At 41.0% G+C, this 15,512-nt stretch overlaps 1 protein-coding gene across 3 annotated transcripts in view; it reads left to right on the forward strand.

Annotated features, from left to right (window-relative positions):
• The window catches only part of ptprk (protein tyrosine phosphatase receptor type K), a 779,294-nt gene that overhangs the window by 539,294 nt on the left and 224,488 nt on the right, over positions 1 to 15,512 (forward strand). For all 3 annotated transcript variants that reach the window (XM_070885263.1, XM_070885265.1, XM_070885264.1), the window contains exon 8: positions 6,499 to 6,801. In XM_070885263.1, coding sequence (XP_070741364.1) covers positions 6,499 to 6,801 — 303 coding nt within the window. The remainder of the gene's footprint in view (positions 1 to 6,498; positions 6,802 to 15,512) is intronic.

Below are 15,512 nucleotides of genomic sequence, written 5' to 3' on the forward strand. Positions count from 1 at the left end.
ATAGTTTGGTTGCACTTTATGTAAAGTGAGTTTCTCGAACTGTCTGGATTATATTTTTTCATGCTCAGAAAAATATACATTAATGAATGCTCTAATGAATTGTTTGGACAATTTTATTTATTTTGTGGGGGAACCAACAAATTGCCCAAATGGGATATTAAATGTCCATTTGCTTTTGATTCTGGCTGTGTGGTTCACAGTCGCAGATCCAAGTAATTTGACAGCTTGTCTCTGCACCCCCCCCCCCCCATACAGAGTAGCATAATCAATATAGCTTGTTAGAAAACATAGCCTTCAAGCTATCAATTTCCATCTTGTGCTATCTAATAATTCTATGAATCAAAGATACTGATCAGAGGCCAATTTGAAACAACAGTTTTGTCAAGGCAACCCTAAATAAATAGCATGTGCAAACATTGAGTTGCTAGGTCTGCCCACTGAATAAATATTCATTCATTCATACTTTTCTTCTGGAAAGAATACTTATGTAAAAACATATGAAATTGAAGGTGGATGTGCCATGAATGGAGGTGATACAATGCATGGCCACATTTAGAACATTTATTGATTTGGTTTTAATTGGTAAATATAGTTTGCCTTGAGTACATTGCGATGGTTGTGTAAGAGTTTTTTTGTAATTTTTTAATAAAATTGGATGGTTCTGTTATGAAGAACAATCGTAATTCAGTACAATTATTTTTTCAGAACAATACGCCCATGATATAAAAGCATTCACATGTATTGGCGGTGAATTGAACCCATCCCACCTGGTGGTAAACTGACTCTATCGATTCAGCACCCATTTTACACCCCGTTTGTTACTTTCCATTGAAGTCATGTTCCATTAGATTAAAATGACTCCCGACCACCCCACCCACCCATGCATTTAAAAATACTAAATGGATCAGACAAAAATAGGTGTAGTCAGTCTCCTGTTCTACTGCAAGAAATGCTAGAAACATTAGCTTGGTATGGAGATTTGTTTTCAAGTCATTTTAATAAATAGATTAGTCGATATATATACTGATATAATTAGAAACCAGTCAACTGCTATTCAAATCTGGAGAAAAAGTTCCACTATTAAGCTGTGTTATTTTTTTTTGATTAAAGGCAATTAAGTTTCTTTAACATGTAGTTTTACAAAGGTGGACTAAGTCATTAAGATAACAGCTCACAGACCTCTCCTGCTTAATCAATAAACTCACCCATGTGCAAGCAATAGACCACTGTTGTCTCCCTTTCATTATTCTCATTTTACCCAATGACCAGTGCATCGGCCAATTTTTGGTTTAATTTGTCCTTGCTTATGCTTTGAATAAAAGAAGTACATTATTGCGTACCTCAAGTTCAATTAATGGTTTGGTATCGAACAAAAAATTAAGGATTTAAGTCAGAAATGAGCTTGAGTTGGCCCATGATGCAGGCTTGCCTATTCTGACAACTTGAGTGGACCGTGCTGAATTTTCTGATGGCAGTCCCTTCCGGTAATTTGAATGCGCTCAAACCCAGGGAGCTTGGCATTTGGCTGGCAGGTGGAAAATCTGGGGAGGCAGCAGGTCTTAAAGTGCTTAAAGGACAAATTAGAACAACAATTGGCTGAAGCTATAGGGGGGAGGAACTTAACACAATCACAATCACTAAGGAGGTGGTACTCAGTAAGATAATGGGACTAAAGGCAGATAAATTCCCTGGACCTGATGGCTTGCATCCTAGGGTGGTAAGAGAAGTAGCGGCAGGGATTGTAGATGCATTGGTTGTAATTTACCAAAATTCCCTGGATTCTGGGGAGGTCCCAGCAGATTGGAAAACTGCAAATGTAACGCCCCTATATAAAAAAGGAGGCAGACAAAAAGCAGGTAACTATAGATCAGTTAGTCTAATATCTGTGGTTGGGAAAATGTTGGAGTTCATTATTAAAGAAGCAGTAACAGGACATTTGGATAAGCAAAATTCGGTCAGGCAGAGTCAGCATGGATTTATAAAGGGGAAATCATGTTTGACAAATTTGCTGAAGCTCTTTGAGGATGTAATGAACAGGGTGGATGTAGGGGAACCGGTGGATGTGGTGCATTTGGACTTCCAGAAGGCATTTGACAAGGTACCACATAAAAGGTTAGGGTTAGGGTGTAATATATTAGCATGGATAGAGGATTGGCGAACTAACAGAGAAGAGAGAGTCGGGATAAATGGTTCATTCTCTGATTGGCAACCAGTAACTAGTAGGGTGCCACAGAGATCAGTGCTGGGACCCCAACTATTTACAATCTATATTAACGACTTGGAGGAAGGGACTGAGTGTAACATAGCCAAGTTTGCTGACGATACAAAGATGGGAGGAAAAGCAATGTGTGAGGAGGACACAAAAAATCTGCAAAAGGACATGGACAGGCTAAGTGAGTGGTCAAAAATTTGGCAGATGGTGTATAATATTGTAAAGTGTGAGATCATGCACTTTGGCAGAAAAAAATCAAAGAGCAAGTTATTATTTAAATGGAGAAAGATTGCAAAGTGCCACAGTACAGTGGGACCTGGGGGTACTTGTGCATGAAACACAAAAGGATAGTATGCAGATATACAGCAAGGGATCAGGAAGGCCAAAGTTATCTTGGTCTTTATTGCAAAGGGGATGGAGTATAAAAGCAGGGAAGTCTTGCTAGAGCTATACAAGGTTTTGGTGAGGCTACACCTGGAATACTGCATGCAGTTTTGGCTTCCATATTTATGAAAGGATATACTTGCTTTGGAGGCAGTTCAGAGACTGGTTGATTCTGGGGATGAGGAGGTTGACTTATGAGGAAAGGTTGAGTAGGTTGGGCCTCTACTCATTCGAATTCAGAAAAATAAGAGGTGATCTTATCGAAACGTTTAAGATTGAGGGGCTTGTCGAGGTGGATGCAGAGAGGATGTTTCCAGTGATGGGGGAGACTAGAACTAGAGGACATGATTTTAGAATAAGGGACCATTTAAAACAGAGATGAGGAGAAATTTCTTCTGAGGGTTGTAAATCTGTGAAATTCGCTGCCTCAGAGTTGTGGAAGCTGAGACATTGAATAAATTTAAGACAGTATTAGACAGTTTCTTAAACGATAAGGGGATAAGGGGTTATGGGGAGCGGGCAGGGAAATGGAGCTGAGTCCATGATCAGATCAGCCATGATCTTATTGAATGGCGGAGCAGGCTCGAGAGGCCGTATGGCCTACTCCTGCTCCTATTTCTTATATTCTTATATATCTGTCGATACAGTTTTATATTGTCAGTGATGGCGTTTTATATGTTGGTGAGCATCCTGAGGCTGTCAAAAGCAAGACACACTTGTATGTCTTTATTGATTAGAAACTTCAAGAAAATACTGATTTCAAGCTACTCTTTAGATTAGTAGACTATCAAAATTTGAAATGGGCTCAATACATTTATTTTTCTATGTTCTAAATTATGTCAGTTTTCATTCAGTCCATAAGCATATTTCGTATGGATATATGTAGTGAGCGGTATGAGACTTCTGATCAAGTCAGGCTGCAAGGGTTAGTTTTGCTTAAATGAGGATGCACGTCATTCAGAAGACGAGCAGCAGGTCTGGGACAATTCCATGTGTGCCAGCTGATTTCAGATGCATGTAAACACAGCAGCATCCTGCTAGCATGGTGATGGCCAGATGTCAGCTAATCCTGTGATGTCACCTAAAGATCAGTATCTGCCTATAATCATAGGAAAACTGATGACTTTTTAATGCAAATATGTCAGTGATACTGCATACATTAGAGCTTTTATGAAGAAGAATAGCAGTGTAATGAAAATGATAAACAATAATTAATAATTTGTGTCAGTTTTGTAAGTGGCAGTTAAGTTGTACAATTAGTGTAATTAGTACCCAGTATGGCTAGCTGGCATGATAGATCACAATCCAGATTTTGTTGACTCTCTTCTAGTATGATGTATAGGGTAATTTAGCAGCTTTGAAGATTTCACATGCAACAGCTGTAGTGGCATCATGCTAGGTCTTTGGCATCTGTCAGCACAGTTTCAAAATGTTTAACATTAATGGGACTCTCAATCTAGATTTTTTTCCCCTTAAGACCTAATGAATGCTGCTGGCATATATGCTAGAAGAACAATTTGAAACTGGAGACAAATTAACATCAAAAGTGGCCACGGCTGTACAGTTTTCTCTCTGCCATTTTCCCATGTTTACTGAAGTGTTAACCTGCTGAGATACTGTCTTCAAAGAGACTGCTTCTACATTAAAGGGATCCTGTATATAAATGTCAGGACTTGTAGCAAATGTTCAGTTTTCTATTCATCATATTTCTATATGATAGACAAAGCTCCATAAGCAGCTGTTAAGCATACAAGAACTCCACGAGGCTGAATACTATGAGTAAACTTAGTGTGACCATAGTCTTTTTTTTATTACAACTCCAGAGTGCCTAAACAACATGGCAGCCAACCTTTTATACTGGCCCTGCACGAGAGTGCAGGTGACCATTAGGACTCGAACAGTCGCGCCCTCTGGTGGCAAGTATTACATAGTTACATAATAGCAGCGACCTTGCACATGTACCATCAGTGAGTTTCTTTGTGACCAACTTGAAAAATTTCAGGCTCATATTTTTAAACGGTCAAGTAGGTGGTATATATTATAAGTTTTATGATTGTGATGTAAAGTATTTTCACTGTGGCTTGTCATTTCTGCATTTCATTTTAACTATAAATAAATCTGGACACAAATTATAGCCTGTCCATAAAAGTCTAGTGATGTTGAATTTCCCAGTGTTTGTGGTGACAGCAAAATGTGGTGGGTATCCTACATTTTTGCCGGTCAGCAGTTTACCACGATCAAATTAATTGTTAAGCCTGGACTACGCTAATCCATATACAGCAGCGAATAAAGATGCAGTTCACAAGAGACTGTCTGCCTATGGAAACTGTAATCAAACCGCTTATACAAGGGAAAGGCAGTGGGGGAGGATGCATGAACTGTAACAAGAAGTTTGATTCCCCTGCTGCTGAGCTCCTAATCTCCACTACCTTCTGTGGGGAATGCACTCAACAAAGGTCAATACTTTCCCATTCGGAGAAACGAATGATTGATGGGAAAGTCATCTACAAGGCATTTTATCAAACTTTCTGATGGCCTTTCTGAAACTGTATTAATCAAGGTCTGGGAGCAGATTTGCCAGGCCCGATTAACGCATGGGCCTATGGGACCAGTGTCCAGAGGCCCTAGAAAATAGGAGGACCCACAAGTGTCCACACGAGCACAGTTCAGCTGTCACCAGATGGGCACTGCCAGCCAGTTACGTTAATTTCAGCAGGCAGTGACTGGAATTGGAGCACGGAGGCCTCCAGCACGTGGGGGGGGGAAGTTTACTGTTCTCAGACTGACTCTGCCTGTGCTGTATGGCCCGCATGTGGTGCCAGTGGCAAGAAGATGGTCAAAGCGGAAGCTTAAGACTGTCAGCAGAGCTGGTAGGTCAGTGGCACCGTGGAACTTCGTGGAAGATGCCAAATAAGGTTAGGATCATGCTTTTAATGAGAAGTACCCACGTGGTAAGGCACTGTTGCTTTTATCAGTAATGTTGAGTGGATCACAATGCAAACTGAAATAATAAAGCACAAAATATTGCCAATGGAGCGAAAATGAAAACAGCACATGGGGCAGCAGCTGTGCTCAAATATCACTGACCGCCCCTCAGAACAAACGCAGTAAAGAAATTAACGAACAAGCTTTTTATACTAATTTTATTGCTTTAACTCTCATAGTTGGTCACTATTTTGGTAAAGTAAGCATCATTGTTTTCTGTGTGAGAACAAATTTAGCAATTCCATGAACTTGTGACATGATTTGCTTTATTATTAATGCATTCTAGGGCCTATTTCTTCATGCATTTTATTACATGTTTATGTTTTAATGGATGGGAGATGTGTATGTGTGTTTATGCCTCGTTCAGATTAGTGTACTTCATTAACTTAATGCTACTTTTACAATGAGCGTGCATTAAAGTAAATTTCTAGTTTGATTCTTGATTTCATTCTGTCCTGTTGCACCTGTAATATTCCAGATTTTAAAATTACTGTAGTCTGTTAATGGGATGTTTGCACTAATAATTCGCCAATCTAGTGGTCCAGTGGGAAGTGACATTCACAGGGAGCATGATTACCCAAGGTACTCTCTCTGTGAGCACCATTATATGCCAGGAGGAGCAGAATCATCTCTCTGATTTACACATGTCCCTATAGTTAAATTGTTTCTTTGTATTTTTCCTCTTTCTGCATACAGGTATAGGTAAGGCTTTGTTGCTGAGATTCTTATAGATGTGAGGAAACTGCTATCTTGCGTATTTTCTATTGACTTTATTTAGCAAGCATTCTAGGGTTAACATTTTTTTAAGTTTGCCAGTTGAAGGGTATTTTTTTCATTGAGTAAATGTTATAGTATTCAAAATATTTTACTTTATATCTGCTTACGCTTTTTAAATTTGTGTTTTTCCCCCTAAATAGAACCCATGAGGTCACCAAAAAGCCTAAAAATTGCAGAGATATATGCTCGACATCTTGCTGTTGAATTGGAGTCTTTGGGCTACAATATAACGCGGTGTCACACATTCAACATCACTGTGTGCTACCACTATTTCATTGGTCACAACGAAAGCAGAGCTGACTGCATGGAAATGGATCAAAAAGCACCCCACCTTATCATTCAACACCTGCCGCCTTACACAAACATCAGTATTAAAATGATTCTGACAAATCCAGAAGGAAGAAAGGAGAGTGAAGAGGTTGTCATCCAAACAGATGAAGATGGTAATTATTATGTTTTATATCATTATCATAATTATAGTGGAAAGCACATTCATTTCCTGGTGCAGCTTTTACAGCAATGTGCATCCTTGTTGGAAAAAGGATGGCATCTTTAGGATGAATTGTGGGTATTTGATTAATTGTAGGCAAGTTCATGCAAATTATAACTTGTTAGATTGTCTGGGACAGTGTTAAGGTTATAGATGCAATTTTTGGCTGCATTAAAAATATATGATGCAGTCGTAATGGAATGCAGGAATGTCTAAACTTTTGGAGTTGGAGAAAAATGTCTTGTGGCACTTCACAGCTACGCAATGAAAATAAAGTAGACACTGAACCATTTATGGAGGGTGGCGGATGGGGGACCAGCCACAAGAGCATTGGAAAAGGTGAGTCTAGAGGTGACAACGGCATGGACAAGAGTTTCAGTGACAGAATAACTGAGGTGGATTAGAAGTGGGTGATGTTACAGAAGTGGTTTTGTGATGGAAATGATATAGGGTCCAAAACTCAGCTCAAGTTTGAATAGGGTGCATCCAGTGACTGAGGAAGGGGGTGGAGTTGGTGACAAGATTACAGAGCTTGTGGCGGTGGCTAAAAATGGCTTCGATTTTCCCAATGTTCAGCTGGAGGAAATTGCAGCTTATTCAAGGCTAGATGTCAGCCAAACAATCCTGGCAGTGGCGATGTTCTGGCTATGATCAGATTGATGAGTGGAACAGAACGAGAGCAGTCCTACTGAACTGATCAGCAAAGGAGAGGCTTTAGAACAGGATGATGTGATGATATATGTCAAAGCATGCAAAGAGGTAACAGAGATATTATGCACGACAATCACAGTCACAGAGAATGCCATTTGTTAACATTGGTTTGGGTCATATCAGTGCTGTGGGTAGAGGTGGAAACTGTTTTGGAGGGATTCGAGCTTGGAATTAGGGAGAGCTGGGCCTGGATCTGGGCGATGACAAAATGTTCAAGAACTTGGAGAAGAACAGGAGATTGGAGATGTAGCAATAGATTGCAAAGACAGAGGGGTCAAAAGTAGATTTTTTTTGTCAAACTGAAGATGGCAGTTTTGAAAAGGAGGAGAATGGTGTCTGAGAAGAAAAAAATAATTTACATGTACAGGTGCAAAGTCCCGAATCCGGAACTCCAAAAACCACAATTGTCCAAAAACCGGACATTTTTCACATTGCTGATGGAGTCATCCGGAATTGTTGTCCGAAAACCGGACATTTTTGAAGCAAAGCCCAAAATCCGGCATGGATTCGTTCGAGGATTTCAGATTTCAGACTATTAATTTTTCTTGTCTGAAATCCGGAAAAACCAGAACGGATTTGGTCCTGACGATTCTGGATTTTGGACATTGTACCTGTAATAACTTTTCAATTGCAGTTTATGTTTCAATTACTGATGGAATTGCAACACATTCTGTCTTAAGATGGCTCCTGAACACAAATAGTCTTGTTTAGAGATTCATCTCAGCAGATATGCATTTCTTCAGTATATCACAACCCTGGTTACAGTCCATTGAAATGGCTAAGATGTATTATTTAGCCTTTGATTTCAACCTGTAGCATTTATCATGTCCAATATCTGCATGAGTCCCCCAACTTCTGTCCGAGCCATTGCAGATTCTGCAAATTTCTCAGATGAAACTGATTAAAAGCCACCTTATATTGCAAACCAGGTCTCAACCAAATAATTTAGTTTTGTAATGTACTGTACTGTGGGACTCCAAAACATTTGGTGTCTGTCCAAACTGTCTGATATTTTGACCAGTACATCCTTGTGAAGTACTGATTTCATGCATTTGCACCCTAATGTGACAAGAAAAATTGGAGATGTTCATCCATGATGACGTTATGATACAACATCATCATGTGATCACTGAAACCTTCTACTGCCACCACAGCTGCCTATTTCCTGGCCCAGTAAGACCAGGAAATGCAATGAAAAATGGGACTTCTTTGCTGCCAGTCAAAAAAATCTAGCAGGTTTACAATGATGTGGCCATCACCTGTGGGAAGCTTCATGCTGCAATAGCTCGTGGCCAAAGAACAACATAAAAACAGCTACACTTTTGAAATCTTATCCTGTTAATAGTACTATGTTGAATTAATCAATGCATGAATTAACATGCCAAAAACCTTTTATTAATTTTGAATGAAGTTTATTACCTATTTAAGAGGATGTGTTAAATGAGCTGCAGTAAAACAATGGAAAGACCCGGGGATGTGTTTCTCATTCCGTTAAGAGAGTTTTATTTTCTCTGTTTGATTGAACAGGGTTTAAATATATTCCAGTTGAAAAAATATGTAATTATTGCCAACTCTTAATGGATGTTTTCCAAATTTCAGTATTAAAACAGAAATGTTACTTCCCAGTTAAGTTGTATATACTCAGAATTGACCTCTGTGTCTGAGGTTATTCCCATGTTTATTACCTGGCAGAATAAGGAACCTTTCAACAAGCAAATGCTGCCCACGGCAGCATTTTGCATGTCTTAAGGGAGCTGTCTTTGCCTTTCACTCTAAATGTGCTGTATTGCTTTGATCCGTACTGTAGCTGGTTGCCAAGACAGTGATAGTTGCCATGGTTAACTTGCTGAGTTTTTCAGCACAGATGGACAGCCCCAATAAAGTTGAGATTTAGATTTTTCAGCTGAGTATACATCAGGAATTTGTTCCAAATGATGTGACTGTTCCCAGAGGTCAGCTCCCCATTCATACTTTCAAATCCCTCCATTGTGGTTTGGCACAAATTCTACACAACAAAGAGAGACGGGCGATATGTCAAATCAAAATTTAAAGTAATTCCTCTAAATACATAATGGGAGAATAAAATACAGTCTGCATCCAGATAAATGCAGCTGGATTGGGAAAGTAAGAGTCTGTTCTGCCTCAAACGGCAACCAGAAATTACAGTAGGTCATTTTTGCTCTGGGTGCATAGGTAACAAAACTGTAGCCCATAACAGCCGGTCAGTCCACTGAAGTTGGAAGATGCTATCGTGGTTATTTTGCCAGGCTCCATCGCCGACTAACAACAAGTACAGTTTGGAGAATAAGAACTATTATTATTTTTGCACACCAGCAGAGTCACACCTTAAACTTTTTCCTTTGGCAGGTTTGATCTGCACAAGCTTCAGTTTGAATAGTTTTGCTAATATTCAATAAAATCAAAATAACAGAGTTCCAGTACCATCCTGGCATAACTTGGATTATTCAGCCTGGATCCATAGTCCCTGCCATGTTTCATACTTCTAGCCTTCTCCAGACAGATTTACTGTCACAGATGGAAAGGATATTCTGATACTCACTGATGTCCAGCCTGCAACTAATAGTTTAGTTGTTAAGTGAGAGAGGCCAAAAAATGGCAACGTCAGTTATGGCACTTAAAAAGCTAACTGGTTCTTAAATAATAATCATAAAGCAAAGAGAAAATTCACCTGCCGAGGATAATTTGCAGATCGGTGGGAACAGTTTAAAAATTGGGAAAACCGAAGCCATCATTTTCGGCCCCCACCACAAGCTCCGCACTCTCGTAACCTTGGCATCCTATTTGGCTTGGAGCTGAACTTCCGACCCCACATCGTCTCCATCACAAAGACCGCCTACTTCCACACCCACAACATCACCTATCTCCATCCTACTTCAACCCATCTGCTGCCAAAACCATTATTCATGCCTTTGTCTCCCTCCATGGTCTCAACCCTCCATATCTCCTTGACCTTCTCTAGCCCTACAATCCTTCAACAACTCAGCTTTCCTTCACTTTCTAGCCTCTTGCACATTCCAAAATACCTTTGGCCATCAGTTGGCAAGTGTGCCTTGAGCTATTTTGGCCGTAAGCTCTGAAATTTCATCCCTAAATGTCTATATCCATCTCCTCCTTTAATACCCTCATTCAAACCCACTTCTTTACCAAGCCTCAAGTCACACCCGTCCCTAATATCTCCTTTGTGATGGTGTTAAATTTTGTCTGATTGTGCTTCTGGGATGTTTTTCTACCTTTAAAAGTGCTATATAAATGCAAATTGTTCTTTCAACTATCCCTCCAGTGCTAAATGAGCAAGTGGACTCTGAAAAACAGAATCCCTACTTGTAATTTGCACTGTGCTGATTTCTATTTAGGATTATCAGCAAACCTTTTTTTTTTATTTAAGTGACCTGGATGACTGCATTGACGCACTTCACTCATTTTTACCATTTTTGCAATATCTGTGTTTACAGAGCAAAGGTAATACAAGTATTGCAACAGGACAATTGGAGATGCACATTGGCCCTTTTTTTAAAGTTTTGATTCAGATTCACAGAACCTGTTCTTCATTGAGGCAGTTATCCACTTAAGTTATTTTCCTAACCAATCACATCAGTTGTATGCTGCTCCATGAGAGAGGTAACTACAAAAACATTGCCCCATTTCTGTTCTCTCAAGAATTTGTTGATTAGGAAGAATCCACTGATTTTACAGCAGATTGAGGATTGCATTTTATTCAATTTTTTCTCTGCTACAAATTAGAGTTTCATGAATTTCTTGACAAGAAAATTTTAGAAAGGGAGGAAGTGCAAATAAACCAGGACTTTGGAGGCTAAATACCATTAATGGGTTGAAATTATACTATACAGTAGTGACATAAAATTCCTTTGCTGTTTTAGCAGCATCTATTTTAAACAAATCAATACCTTTATTAAAATAGCAGACAAAAGAATTTTATGCAAATACATTAATGAGTTTGTGATTAAAAATATACCCCGGGACACTAAAAGTGAAGAACAAAACTTGCCCCTCCGCTGTTTACAGGGCATTCATCCTCGCATTGCAATAAATCCAATAGTTAGGACAAATCTAACAAAGACTTAACATTTGGGATTCAGATATTTTTCAAAATCTGCAGCTGTTGCTTTGCCTTCTCGGTCATTAAGGTAAACATGCACTCAAATCTAATTATTCTAAGTAACACACCAACTCTGGCAAGGTAACAACTCCTTATCTCTCATAACTAATCCAATGAGATTACAGAATCTCAATTTTTATTATATCCAGTGCAAATTAAAAACACGATGCCCTAAATTGCTGATTACTATATCTGTTGTATTTCTTTTCCTCCAGCATATGTTTGGTAAAAATTGCAGTTATTTCAAAATTGTCATTTATGTCTATAAATAGTGCTATATTGCATTGCAACATTAAATCGGTTCAGACCATCTATATAATAAAATAACTTCAACATAGATTTTCATTCAAGACTGGTTTGGTTTCAACTGGAGTATTGTGTCCAATTCTGGGCACTGCACTTTAGGAAAGATGTCAAGGCCTTGGAGAGGATGCAGAAAAGATTTACAAGAATGGTCCCAGGGATGGAGTATTTCAGTTATGTGGATAGACAGGAGATGCTGGGATTGTTCTCCTTAGAGCAGAGAAGGTTGAGAGGAGATTTGATGGAGGTGTTCAAAATCATGAGGGATCTAGACAGAGTAGATAGATAAACTGTTCACATCGACGGAAGGGTCAAGAACCAGAAGAACACTGATTTAAAGTATTTAGCAGAACCAAAGGCGACATGAGGAAAAACTTTTTTACGCAGCGAGTGGTTAGGATCTGAAATTCACTGCCTGAAAGGGCGGTGGAGTCAGATTCAATCGTGGCTTTCAAAGGGAATTGTATAAGTACCTGAAGGAAAAAAATTTGCAGCGCTACGGGAAAAGGGCAGGGTAGTGGGACCAGCTGAAGTGCTCTTACAGAGAGCCGGCACGAGCTCAATGGGTAGCCTCCTTCTGTACTGTAACTATTCTAAGATTCTATAATTTATTGTGTACACTGCAAACGTCATGTTTTGAACTCCCTACATCCAGATACATATATGCACTCCACATATTTGGTTTGAGATACAACAGGGAGAATTAATGGGCTCAAGTTTCGGCTCGAGTTGCTCCTATTTAATTGGAGTAACTAGTTTAGAATGGAGTATCTTAGAAATTGCAATTCTCGGCATTTAGTTTGCTCCAATTCTAGTGAGTTAGAATAGCTTTGTTTTAGAACAGTTTTTTTTTTCAAAAGGGGGTGTTACCAGCCAATTATGCCTGTTTTGCAAGTTTAGGCAGCGAAAACTTACTCCAAATTAACTTAGAATGGAGTAAGTGTAGATTTTTGTATGCTCGGAAAAACCTTGTTTACACTTTTATAAATCAGGCATAGGGAACGAGGGGTGGGGGGGGGGGGTGGAGGGAAGTTTACAAACATTAAACACTTCACTTTTACAAATAAAGAGCCATCATCAATAATAAATGATAAATTAATAAATCAACCAATAAATCAATCAAAAAAAATTTAAAAAATATATTTTTTTAAATCAATCAATAAATAAAAAATTAAGTTTCTACTCATCTACTGCAGCACTGGGAGCCCTCCAACAGCGTGCTAGGATGGCCCCCCCCTCAGTGTCTCTCTCTCTCTCTCTCTCGCTCTGTCAGTGTCTCTCTCTCTCTCTCTCGCTCTGTCAGTGTCTCTCTCTCTCTCTCGCTCTGCCAGTGTCTCTCTCTCTCTCTCTCGCTCTGCCAGTGTCTCTCTCTCTCTCTCTCTCTCTCGCTCTGCCAGTGTCTCTCTCTCTCTCGCTCTTCCAGTGTCTCTCTCTCTCTTGCTCTGCCAGTGTCTCTCTCTCTCGCTCTGCCAGTGTCTCTCTCTCTCTCTCGCTCTGCCAGTGTCTCTCTCGCTCTGCCAGTGTCTCTCTCTCGCTCGCTCTGCCAGTGTCTCTCTCTCTCTCGCTCTGCCAGTGTCTCTCTCTCTCGCTCTGCCAGTGTCTCTCTCTCTCTCGCTCTGCCAGTGTCTCTCTCTCTCTCTCGCTCTGCCAGTGTCTCTCTCTCTCTCGCTCTGCCAGTGTCTCTCTCTCTCGCTCTGCCAGTGTCTCTCTCTCTCTCTCTCTCTGCCAGTGTCTCTCTCTCTCGCTCTGCCAGTGTCTCTCTCTCTCTCTCTCTCTGCCAGTGTCTCTCTCTCTCTGCCAGTGTCTCTCTCTCTCTGCCAGTGTCTCTCTCTCTCTCTCGCTCTGCCAGTGTCTCTCTCTCTCTCTCGCTCTGCCAGTGTCTCTCTCTCTCTCTCTGCCAGTGTCTCTCTCGCTCTGCCAGTGTCTCTCATTCTCTCTCGCTCTGCCAGTGTCTCTCTCTCTCTCTCTCGCTCTGCCAGTGTCTCTCTCTCTCTCTCTCTCTCGCTCTGCCAGTGTCTCTCTCTCTCTCGCTCTGCCAGTGTCTCTCTCTCTCTCGCTCTGCCAGTGTCTCTCTCTCTCTCGCTCTGCCAGTGTCTCTCTCTCTCTCTCGCTCTGCCAGTGTCTCTCTCTCTCTCGCTCTGCCAGTGTCTCTCTCTCTCTTGCTCTGCCAGTGTCTCTCTCTCTCTTGCTCTGCCAGTGTCTCTCTCTCTCTTGCTCTGCCAGTGTCTCTCTTGCTCTGCCAGTGTCTCTCTCTCTCTCTGCCAGTGTCTCTCTCGCTCTGCCAGTGTCTCTCTCTCTCTCTCTCTCTCTCTCTGCCAGTGTCTCTCTCTCTCTCGCTCGCTCTGCCAGTGTCTCTCTCTCTCTCTCTCTCTCTCGCTCTGCCAGTGTCTCTCTGTGTTTCTGACGGGGAGAGGAGGAGGAGGGGGTAGAGGAGGAGTAGGAGGGGAGTGGAGGAGGAGGGTGAGGCTGACCGGGAGGGGTGGGTGGAGAGCTGAACGAGAGGGAGGGAGGGAGGGGAGCTGAACGGGGGTGGGGGCATTGGGGGGCTGAACGGGAGGGAAGCCCGAGTCCTGATCTTCAATGTCCGGAGAGCCCATTCGGCCAGAGCTAGGGGCGGCATGCTTCGGGCCCCTCCCACACAGCCTGCAGAGATTCGGGCTGCGAGGAGCCACTGCGCATGCGCGCACACTCTAGTGCTCATGTACAGAGGTCCTGGCACTGTCTTCAGCACCGGGACCTGGCTCCGCCCTCCACGCATTCTGCTGCGCCGTTCTAACCCTGGGGGCAAACTTGGCCCCATTGTAACAGCCACTTGCACTTAAATAGCATCTTTGATGTTGAAAACTAATCCAAAGCACTTCATAAAGGTGTGATGGGAATGGATGCCAAGCTAAAGACGTGGAAATCAGGAAGGGTGACCAAAACCTTGTTGAAAGAGATAGGTTATAAAGAGGAATGGGTGGAAACCAGAGGGGGGGTTTAGGGAGGGAATCCAGAGGATAGGACTTAGATGGAATGTAGAATCAAAACATACAGAACAAAACTTTTACTTTCTGATCACATTTATTTTTTTAAATTCAGAATTGCAGATAAATATTTGCTGAGAACAGGCTATTGTATTAGCAGCTACCTATATAAAATACATTAAACATCTTGCCTCTGCATATACCTTGAATTAACTTTATACATTCCATTGTTCACCTTTATAATGGAAACTACCTATGTAATTTTTTAATACTGTAATTGCACCCTCCCACTAGTACTGATGTTGGAGTGCTTCCATGTCACATCTCCTGGCTCCTTTCCCTGTACTGCAGAGAAACTCCTATGCTACAACCAACTCTACTAAAAGGATAGAATGTATAACTTTAAAAAGGGACTGAATTACACCTGCACAGCCTGGTGCAATTGTACCCTAACCCGGCAACACTTTTTTCATCTGAAGTCTGCACTTGGTCTTCACTCCTCATGTACAGTGCCAGGGAAGATTGACTCGTCATAAAAGATAAATG

This window comes from Pristiophorus japonicus, chromosome 7, assembly GCF_044704955.1.
Source record: "Pristiophorus japonicus isolate sPriJap1 chromosome 7, sPriJap1.hap1, whole genome shotgun sequence".
NCBI lineage: Eukaryota > Metazoa > Chordata > Chondrichthyes > Pristiophoridae > Pristiophorus > Pristiophorus japonicus.